Source organism: Theobroma umbraticum, unplaced genomic scaffold (assembly GCF_002168275.2).
Source record: "Theobroma umbraticum cultivar Fairchild unplaced genomic scaffold, ASM216827v3 scaffold_67.0, whole genome shotgun sequence".
Taxonomy (NCBI): Eukaryota; Viridiplantae; Streptophyta; class Magnoliopsida; order Malvales; family Malvaceae; genus Theobroma; species Theobroma umbraticum.
Window position 1 is genome coordinate 7,102,504 of NW_018397262.1, and position 11,247 is coordinate 7,113,750.

Here is an 11,247-nt window from a genome sequence, read left to right on the forward strand (position 1 = left end):
GTACCTCATTTTTTTTTAATTGCATTGTTAAGTATTGGATAAGGTTTAGAGGCATTTTTGTCTAAAGATTTGATTGATAAAACTTTTTAAGCTTTGTCCCCCTTCACCAAGCCGCACTCCCAGCGCTGCAGCGCTGTCCCCTTCACCAAGCAGTAGCATCAACGCTGCAGCGCCACACTCCCAGCGCTGCAGCGTTGTCCCCCTTCACCAAACAGACTTGTTTAGTTCCATGGTAAAACAAGTCTATAAACAGAGAAAAGAAGAAGTTCCAAGGCGTAGGGGAGAGTCATGGTAAAACAAGTCTATAAACAGAAAGCGTCATGGGAGAAAGCAGCCAAGAAAATAAAAGAGAGGTCTGAGCATACATCATTTCTCTTCCATGGAATAAATTTGTAAATAGCTTCTTGATTTAGCAATAAATTTTGCACCCTTCCACAGATATGATCCAGAAATAGATGGGCGTATTCTTTTGGCAAAGGTTGATTGCACTGAAGTTGACTTGGGCAGGAGGCATGTCTTTGTTGATGCTTGATCATATGTAAATTGATACTTTCTTGTATGAGAATTTGATTGTGTCATTATTCGACCCAAACCATTTTGTTACATTTTGATCGATTTGATGTTGCAGATACATATCAATAGTTATCACTTCGTAAATTTATCTTGCTTCTAACATAGAATTATTTCCCGAATACTGCATCTTTTCATAGCTTTGCCACAAGTTTAATCTTTTCTCTATCAATCTTTCTTCCTTTTCTGGTTTACTAATTGCTTGAGCTTGTTCTATGTTCTTTTTCATTAAGGCATCACGTTCAAGGTTATTTATCTATTTGCATTTCCCCTGAAGGCAGTGATGTGAGGTAACAGAAAATATATTTTCTACCTTTATATGTTTATGATTTAAAGTCCCCTACCCACTTTTCCCACTTCCTTCTCACCCCCTCTTTTCTTTATGTTTCTTGTTCCTGACAGATTATTATTATTATATTCTAACATGTGAAGCTTGTATATGTACTATGCTTTAGAGGATAAACCCAATGTAACGAAAAGACCAACAACAAAGACAGGAGGATGAAGAATTGAAGGATATGTGCGGTCCTAGATTGGACTCTGACCATTTGACTCCGTTTACTGGTAATTTCTTGAACGCCAATCATATATGCCAGGTTATAGCTCATGCTTTGCTTCAACCAAGTTGTAGATCCATGGCGGAATCAATTTCATACGGGGCAGGCAGTAACATCTTGGCCCTGTTGGCGTCAAGGGCTTGGCAAGATCTTAGCTCAACTTTTGGGTGGAAAAACGAGCAGAAGCTTCGAGGGACTCTCGAGCTGGAAAATTTTGACTCCAACTTTTCGTGTTTATTTAAAAAAAAAACAAAATATTTGTAATTACTGTCAAATTTTAAGTAGGAAATATTTTTAATTAATAGCACTTGTCATGGAAATGAGTAACTTCGATTTAATAATCTTTCTTAATTGATTAAAATTGAAATATATATATATATTTTAGTTTTACTTGATATTTTTTGAGATAAACCAATTTGTATAAATACGTAAACTAACAAAATATACAATCAAATAGAATAAAAACACAAGAAATTTAGTTTAAGCGAGGGTATAAAAGATTTTAGCAGTACAAAAAATGTAACAAATAGATAATCCTTGAATATTATCCAAAAGTTTTCAGGAAATTCTTCAATATTCTCTTGTGAAAAAGCCATACCTTTAAGAAAATAACCTATAAAAAATGTAGGTACGAAAGCAAACCAAATTTTATGATAAGCAGCAAGCAAACAACCCAACACAATAAAATACTGACAATAATCTTCTCCATATATATTATGGAAGAACCTTTGTATTAAGGTCCGCTAAACAGTTTGCTTTAATTAAGTAAAGGCCTAAAGGCTAGAATTGAAGTCACTGCTCAAACCACATCCAGGAGAGGGCAAGATGGATCCATTGACATTGATTTTGAAAGAAGTAGAGGGGTTTCCCATACAGCTTAGCTCCTGGCACGTTTGACGTTTCCCATTCACTTGAGCCACTACTTAGCAAATGTTGCTTGCCTCCATTCACAGATAACTAGTCAAAAAAGCCATTGTTATAAGCAACTATTAAGGAAAAAGATAGGCAAAAAATCAAGAACAAAAACCTAAAGAATCTTTGACATATAGTCATCATTTTTGAAATAGATAATGCTTTGGGAATACCTGTGCATTTCAGTAGTGACCGGAGGAGTGTTGGCACAAGTCATTGGCATCTCTCCTTTTTCTATGGAAAATGAAAATCTTAAACATTAGAGCAATGAAAAAGTATTGAAAATTCTATACACAGCAAATTCCTCATATATAATTGAGCACTAAATGAAAAGACAATTAACCTTGAATTCAAGATCTTTAGACCCAGGCTCGCTTCTTGTAAAGGGCAGTTGATAACCGACAATTCTTGTAAAGTGGTGAGGCAGTTCATCTTTTGCGACAGCAGCAATTCCAAATTCGGGCAGTCTTTTAATGTTAAGTGCGTAAGAGAAGTGATATTTTGCAGAAACTTTTCTGACAGACCATCTAGATCCTTAATGTCAATAAGAGTCAGAGACTTCAAATTGGAGAGGGGAAGGGTCACTGATGATAATGATGCTTCTGATGTCATGCTAGCCTCGGTCAGCTTCATCTTCAATGTTTCTTGCAAAACCCTTATACTAGTTCCAATCAAAGTCAAATCTTGGTCGAGAGATGGAAACAGTGGCATGTAGGTTAACTTTGGACAGGCGCGGATTTCTAACTTGGAAAGGCAAGGAAAGCAAGGCCGCTCAGCGGTTGGCCACCACCATCCTTTGAATGTAGGACACTCTCGGATCTCAAGTTTCTTAAGTGCTGGGAAGTATGTTCTTGGTGTGGAACAAGGCAAGAGGAAAGAATCTGTCACATATTCTAAAACATTGAACCGCTGAAGAATAAGAGACTTGAGAGATGGAAGATGATCCAAGGGTGGCAGGTATTGGCAATTCCAACAATAGTCTATATCAAGTTTCACTAAATTGTTCAAGGATGATAGCCAACTTGAAAAGCTTGGTCCTTCATACCCGTGTACCACCAGCTCTTTCAAATTCGGGTGTGGCCTAAGATTATCCAACAACAACTTATCCTTTTCAATGCGCCTTCTTGCAAGGGGGCCCCAATGCAATCGCAAAGACTGAATCCGTTTCTTTTCCTTTAAGTTTGCCTCATTAGATTCTAATTCCACATCCCTCACCTTATCTAAGTTTTCAAAACGCAAGCAATTTCCAAGGTCATTTAGGTCCCTCAACTCATTCAACGTGGCTGCAGTTGAGAAACTCTTTTCAACACTGCTGTTCACAATAAATCTGTCCAGTCTTTGTAGCGAAGTCAATTCTCCTATCCCTTTCGGCAAGCACTTTAGCTCATAGCAATCATCAATATTGAGATATTCCAAACTAATCAACTGTTGTATATCTCCTGGTAACTCTTTAAGTCTGCTGCAAGAATAGAGTAATAAAGTTTGCAAATTGTGCAATTTGACTATACCATTTGGGAGTATTTTCATCATATCATTACAAGAAAGATCAAGATATCTCAAGTGCTTCAATTTACCAATTGAATTTGGTAAGATTTCAATACCCATTTGACTCAAATTCAACATACGTAAACAATTGAAGCACAAAAAGGTTGCATTTCGAATGAATAAATCCTCGTAAACATGTGTCCGAAAAAACATAGTCCTTATCCCCTTTATTTTCGACAAAGTCAAAGCAACTTCTTTGGAATTTTTTTCTAGTGACACATAACGGGCACTTCTTGGAATATCTTCTTTGTCATCTTTCATCCGATAAAAACTACGACTTGCAACAGATGATGCAAAATCATGGATAAGATTATGCATCTTACAACTAACAATATTCCCATAGGCATCATACTCCTCCTCTTGAAAAAATGATCTTGATAGTAAATCATTGAAGTATTCATCACCAATGTCCTGTATATTCTCATTTTCAATCTGTAATTGAATGTAACCCTGCGCTCGCCATAAATGGATCAACTTGTCTTTATATATTTTGAAGTCTTTTGGAAAAATCGAACAAAAAGCAAAACATTGTTTTAAATGACTTGGCAACTGCATGTAACTCAATCTTAAAATCAAGAAAACACTATCATCAGTGAGTAGCTTTTTTTGGACAAACGACCAATGTTCTTCATTAATCTTTTGCCTCATTAAACCTCCCAAACATTTGATAGCAAGAGGAATTCCTTTGCATCTTCTTACAACATCCCTTCCAATTACTCTAAGATTTGAATCAATTTGGCCTTGTCCTTTAAATGCCACATGCTCAAACAAAACCCAAGATTGATCCTCATTGAGAGGTCGTAAACGATCAGGAGCGTTGACTCCCATAGTAACTGCAACCCTCTCACTGCGAGTTGTTGCAAGAATTTTACTTCCGTCAACACCAAACAGCATATATTGTGAAAACTTATCCCACTTTGTATTGTCTTTGTTCCGCACATCATCCAACACAAGCAAATATCTCTTCCCTTTTAAATTATTATGAAGTTGTATTTGTAATTGTCGTAAATCCAAATCATCCACTTTACAATCTACTTGAAGAGACTTCAACATTTTCTTAAAAATTATAGACACATCAAATTCTTCAGAAACACATACCCATATCCGTTCATTGAAGAAGCATTTTATTTTTGCATCATTGAACACCAATTGGACCAGCGAGGTCTTTCCGACACTTTCAGTTCCAGCAATAACAAGAATTGATGATCCAGAGTGAAACAACGTGTGCACGATGTCCTCTTTATTTTGCTCTCTCCCTATTATTTGCGATCTCACTTTTGAGGCAGTGTCCCTATCAACATTCTTGGGTATCATATCTGCTGCAACTCTCGAACTCAACTTAAACTTAGAAATATTTGCTGCAACCGCGTCCAGCCTCTCTCTAGTCTCCTTAATTCTTCGACCCATCTTAAGACCAAATGCTAGAGGGTTTGAGGATGAAAAGAACTTGCGTACCTGTCTCCGAGCAAGCGTCTTCTGGTGCAGGATCTCACAGTGGAATTCGTCCAGTAAGTCGTCTACATCGTAGACAACGTCTTCCAGCCAACTCATCCATTCTTTCACGGCAAGATCGCTCTTCTGTTTCTCCTCAGCATCCAGAAGGACGGCGTGAATGGTGGTGAGAGTCCCTCCAAGATTCTCCAGCTCCTTTTTCCGCCCGAAATTCAAGCCAACATCTTGCCCAGCAATTGACGCCAACAGGGACAAGATGTTACTCACTGCTCCGTATAAAATTGATTCCGCCATAGCTCTCGGTTGATCCATATTGATCGGTATCTCCCTGAATTTTTTCCCTAAGTTGGTTTTTCTTGGGTTTTAGATAAACCTGTTGCTTTTAAGTTAATAGGTTGTGATTTTTTCCTTTGTCGACGGCTGAAATAAAACCCTCAAAATCTGAGGGCTACAGATTGATCAATTTTATTGACTTTTTGGTGAAATTCACCTTATCTATATATCAAATAAAAACACGCTTGAGTAAAACAAAAAAGACTTTTTTATAAATTAAAATATGTATATATATATATTTATATAATTTAAAATGAAACGAATCTTTTTAGTTTTATATATAAACTATTAAAATTATAATCGATGTTTATAATTTTATCATTTACTCATTTTTTAAAGAATAATAAAAATTATTAACAACATAAATAATTTTTAAACTTACAATTATATGTTAATAATATAAATACCGAAATTTTAAACTTATTTATTTTTTGTTAATGTTATTTTATTTTTATCTTAAAATATAAATTTTTTTAATATTAAAGTTATATCTAACTAATTTAATTTAGTTAAAATTACTACTATAACTTGTTACTGTAACTTTCACTTTAATATTTTAATAATACTTATTTCACATTTTTAATTTTTATATTAATTTTTATAAATTTATGTTGAGATTTTTTAATGGTTAATTTTTTATAATTATTTTTAACCTTTTATTTTTTATTTCTAAATTAAAATTTATAAATTATTAAATAATTTTTGTTTGAAAGTATAGATGAAAATGATTAATTTTTATTAAAAGTATATTTATTTTGTTTAAATTGACTCTCGCATGTTTACAATAATATTTTAACAATGTTTACTTTATGTTTATGATTTTTTACATATATATTTATAAATTTACGTTAAAATTTTTAAATGATTAATTTTTTTATAATTTTTTATTTTTTATTTATAAATTAAAATTTATAAATCGTTAAATATTTTTATGTTAAAAATACAAATGAAACTAATGAATTTTCACAAAAAATTATGTTTATTTTATTTTAATTGACTTGTTAAGATAAATTTCACATATTTACGTTAATATTGTAACAATATTTATTCATATTCATGATTTTTATATTTATGTCTATAAATTTACATTAAGATTTTTCATTGGCTAATTTTTATTATAAATTTTTATTGATATTATTATATATTTATAAATTAAAATTCATAAATATTTAAATATTTTTACTAAAAAATATAAACACAAATGATTAATTTTCTCTAAAAATTTGTATATTTTGTCTTGAATGACTTGTTCGATAATTCTTATCTATTTACGTAAATATTTTAACAATATTTATTTCACCAAAACTCTTACATATTTATCTCAATATTTAACAATTTTTATTTTAATTTAATGAATTTTTACGAATATTTTTATAAATTTAAATCAAGATGTTTAAATGGATAATTTTCACTATAATTATTCTATCTTTATCATTATACATTTATGTTAATATTTGTAAATGATTAACTTCTATTTTAACAATATTTATTTCAACTTCATATATTTGTATTCCCATTCTGGTACATTTACTTTATAATTAAAGAACTATTATTCGATTTAAAATTAACCTTTTTAATATTTTACATAAAAATATTTAAAACTAATTTGACAATGGAATAAGATGATTTTTGTAATACAATATTTCTGAAAAATGGGCAAAGATAACCTTATTTGATTCTGCCTCCATGAATATGATATTTGTGTAGGCAAAGATAAATTGCAGAAAACCAAATGTAGTAATCATGTTGAGTTTAATTAATAGCTTTAACTAGAAATAAAATTGGTTTTAATAATCGAATAAACCTACTTTTGACAAATAATTTAATGAAAAATATAAATAGAAAAGCAAATCAATCATAATAAGATTTCTATTGGCTATACCCCAAATGGGTAAATAAAGCTGGGGGCAACCAGCCTGAAGGTGGATCTGTCTGCAACAAAATCAACACCTACATGACTGTCAATTACATATACCGCCTCAAATCAAAGGTTCCTATCAAAGTATAGAATAGTTACACCTGGGTCTGCAACCTAAATCCCTGCAAAACATCATACACATGAACTATAAACCGTATCAACACACAAGCAAGGGGCGCCAAGCTGCACCATAGCAAGGGAAAATCAATACCACAAGCTGCATCAGACCTACCAGGGCAACCATCTGCATCAGCCCGACGGAAAGAAACAACCAAAACAACAACCTGCATCAAAACCATATGTAGTAATCATGTTGAGTTTCATTAATGGCAGAATAGGCATCAACAAAAAGCAAGGGCCGGCAAGCTGCATCATAGCAATGAAAATCAATACCGCAAGCTGCATCAGCCCAATGAAAATAAACAACCAAAACAGAAACCTGCATCAAAACCAAATGTAGTAATCATGTTGAGTTTCATTAATAGCATAATAGACATCAACACAAAGCAAGGGACGGCAAGCTGCATCATAGCAATGAAAATCAATACTGCAAGCTGCATCAGCCCAACGAAAATAAACAACCAAAACAACCACCTGGATCAAAACCGTTAGACAGTGTCAATAAGCCACCATTGCCATTTGATAATTCCAGGATATAAAGACTAGCAAAAATTGAATCCTCCACAAGTCTTCTCCATATATATTATGGGAGAACCTCTGTATTTAGGTCCCCTTAACAGTTTGGACTGATTAAGTAAAGGCCTGAAGACTGGAATTGAAGCCACTGCTCAAAGACCTCCAAGAATGGCCAAGATGGATCCATTGACATTTATTCTGAAAGAAGCAAAGAGGTTTTCCAACCAGCTCAGCTACAGACACTTCTCCCAATCACTCAAACTGTGCACGTTTTTATTTGATTATGCCTTCATGATATTTGTTTAATTAATTATCAAATTTCCTTTAATATTTATTTTAAAAACTTTACAAATTCTTATATTTATTTGTTAATGATATAGTATCATTTGGTAAACTTACAATGTATAAAAACTGTGCACAGTTAGTACATCAAATATAAATCTTTTTTTTATTTAATTTCAAATCCTTAACGGAAGACAAGAGCTTTAAAATTTTGCCTTATGAAACTATTAGTCTCACCTTTACTTTTCTTTTCTTTCTATTTTTTATAAAAAAATTACTGATATTAACAAATAATATTAATATCTCAAACTCCAAAATCTTAAATAATTAAAACATTACTGATTTTTTTTTTGCAGAGTTAAACAACACACTACAGAGATGCTTTTGTTCTTTGAGTTAAAAGAAAAGTGGGGAAAATGAAGGAAAATAAAATGGAAGAGTAGGTTTTGTTGAATTAAAAGATGAGCAAGTCAGAAATCAAACCAACTCTAGCGCTAGATGATGATGCTTATATGGAAACTCTATAAGGAAAGATGGAAAAATATTTGAAAAGTTGGGTCAGAGACGTCCCATATGAGTATTTATAGGAAATTTGGAACAACAATGTTTAAATTAGGAACAATGGAAATATATTGGCAACTTGATGATTAATAATTAATTGATTACTAATAAGAATAGTTACACCTTTGACAAATATCCTAGTGAAAAATAACAAACCAAAGCAAACCAAATTTGATGATAAATAGCAAGCAAACAATCTAGCATAATAAAACACACACGAGAATAGGGCTGGGCAACGGTCGGTTATTGTAACCGACGGTTGTTTTTGCAACCGTCGATTGTGCCGATCGGCCTCGTCGGCAGATCGGCTCGGTCGTGGGGGGGAATCCTTCCCCCCGAACCGATCAAAAAAACCGAACTATTCAAGGTGACCCATGGGTCCCTGCGCCCGACCGCAAATGAAACAGTATCACCCGAATAGCACAAGAGAGCAAAGGCACAGCACTTCAGTACTTCCCTCGAACCCCCGACTCGGTCCTACCTAATTCTCCCTCCCCACCGCCGACCTAACAAAATCCCCCTCCCAATCTCTCCCGACTCACCTGATTCTCCCGCCGCCCCCCCCTCCCACTAGTCTCAACTCCAAACGCCCCGGCCCCCAGACCTGATTCCCCTCGGCCCCCCTTCCACGAGTCCGATTCCCCCCCCCCCCACTCGAGTCCCGACTCCCGACCCCCCCCTCCACGAGTCCCGACTGTGGATCCCCTCCCACGAGTCCCGATTCCCCCGCCGAAACCGATCGAAACCTGAACATTCTAAAAAACCGACCGAAATTGACTTTATATCATGGCGGTTCGATCGGTTATATTCTAAAAATTTTTGATTGGTTTTGACGAAAAACCGACCCAAAACCGACCGAAACCGACCATGCACACCCCTACACGAGAAATTACAAAGTTTGACTTAATAGCCTACATCCACAGTCGAAGGGTGGGAGAGATTTTACTATGATGTGGGAAGATAAGACTACAGTAGTTGCAGCATCCACAGAGCAAAAAAAGTAGTTGGAGCACCCAAATGTAACAAATAGTAAATCCTAGAATAGTGCCCCAAATGTCTTCTCTATATGTACATTATGAAAGAACCTTTGTATTTAGGTCCTTTTAAGAGTTTGGGTTAATTAAGTAAAGGCCTAAAGGCTAGAATTGAAGCCCCTGCTCAAACACCTCCAAGAATGGCCAAGATGGCACCTTTGATATTGATTTTGAAAGAAGCAAAGGCGTTTTCCAACCAGCTTAGCTCTCCAGGCACTTCTCCCAATCACTCTAGCCACTACTTAGCAAGCGTTGGTCGACTCCATTCACAGCTAACTAGTTAAATAAACCACTGTTATAAAGAAGCATTGAGGATAAAGATATGCAAAAATATAAAAATAAAAACTAAAGAAACTTTAACATATAGAATCATGTATGCAATAGATAATGCTTTCAGAATACCAGCATTTCAAAAATGGTCAGAAGGGAGTTGGCGGGCAAGTCATTGGCATCTCTTCTTTTTTTATGCAATGCAAAAATATTGAGGATTCTATACGCAGCACATTCCTCATATATAATATAGCAATAAATGAAAAGCCAACTAACCTTGAACTCGAAATCGTTAGACCAAGGCTCACTTCTTGAGAAGAGAAGGTGAAAGAGTTGCATATTGTGCAGTCTTTGTTACCTAAAAAGAAACCAGAGGTCAAGCGGTTCAATTATTTTCATCAGTAAGCCTTTATTGAATTTAAATACTCAAAGCAAAATTTAACTCTCACATAGAATTGCCATCAAACTGTAACATAGATAGTGATGACGCTGTTGAGAGTGAACCTTCGGATCCACTGATTCTAGTACTCCCTCAAACTATTAGAAAAAATCCATAATCCCAATAAAGACGTGCAAAAAGAAGTCTGAAGTTACGTGTTAATGGATTTCTTATAGAAAGCAAATGAAATTGGTAAGACAAACCTAGTAAGTGGTAAATTTTACCAACAGAACTTTCTCTTGGTTTCAATTCAACAACTGTCTGCTCTAGAAGGAAATTAGCAAGATGAAATCATCCTGCTCCAAACAATGAAAAAATGTCATCATCCCATTATAAACACGTACAAAAAAGAAAGAACTGATGTTAATATATTCTTTACAAAAGCAAGTGCCTACATAAAGAAGAAGAGGCAGAAACATTACCTATAGCAATATCTCCTCGTCACCACAAACACAGCAGGAAATGTACAAGCAGACTTTCACATTAGTTTCTATTATTGCTAGCTTTCAGCTCTGGAGTCTTGGCTGGATATAGGCCCTCTAACGAACTTGTAGTTGCAAATTTTCAGGGATACTCACTCTCACATCTCAGCTTATTTCACCAGTGTTTCAATTACTTAGATTCTCTGTGATAGAAGCAATCTGTCTCGCGATCCTTTTCCATTTAAGTTTGATTTTGCTTCTGAAAAGATACGACACAGACATCCAATTTTGCCTCATTGTATAAGAGATGATTTTG

The 11,247-nt window shown here is 34.5% G+C and overlaps 1 protein-coding gene across 2 annotated transcripts; it reads right to left on the reverse strand.

Moving 5' to 3' along the window:
* Nucleotides 1-927: 927 nt before the first annotated feature.
* LOC110419900 (putative disease resistance protein RGA1) lies at nucleotides 928-5,435 on the reverse strand. Of its 2 annotated transcripts, XR_016351397.1 has the most exons (4): nucleotides 2,383-5,435; nucleotides 2,213-2,273; nucleotides 2,023-2,084; nucleotides 928-1,321 (listed from the first exon to the last, which is right to left on the reverse strand). XR_016351397.1 is itself a non-coding variant. In XM_021433028.1 (3 exons), the coding sequence occupies exons 1-2, from the start codon at nucleotides 5,346-5,348 to the stop codon at nucleotides 2,222-2,224; spliced, it is 3,018 nt and encodes a 1,005-aa protein (XP_021288703.1). In that variant the 5' UTR covers nucleotides 5,349-5,435; the 3' UTR covers nucleotides 1,669-2,084; nucleotides 2,213-2,221. The 2 variants fall into 2 exon arrangements, 1 of the variants encoding a protein (XP_021288703.1); XM_021433028.1 differs by lacking the exon at nucleotides 928-1,321 and having other exon boundaries at nucleotides 1,669-2,084.
* Nucleotides 5,436-11,247: the final 5,812 nt, after the last annotated feature.

Excerpts from the sequence above, each read along its gene's own strand:
- LOC110419900 (XM_021433028.1), bottom strand. The coding sequence starts at position 5,348 with ATGGATCAACCGAGAGCTATGGCGGAATCAATTTTATACGGAGCAGTG. Across the intron at positions 2,274-2,382 it reads CTAAAGATCTTGAATTCAAG|AAAAAGGAGAGATGCCAATG; the intron begins GTTAATTGTCTT and ends CATTTTCCATAG.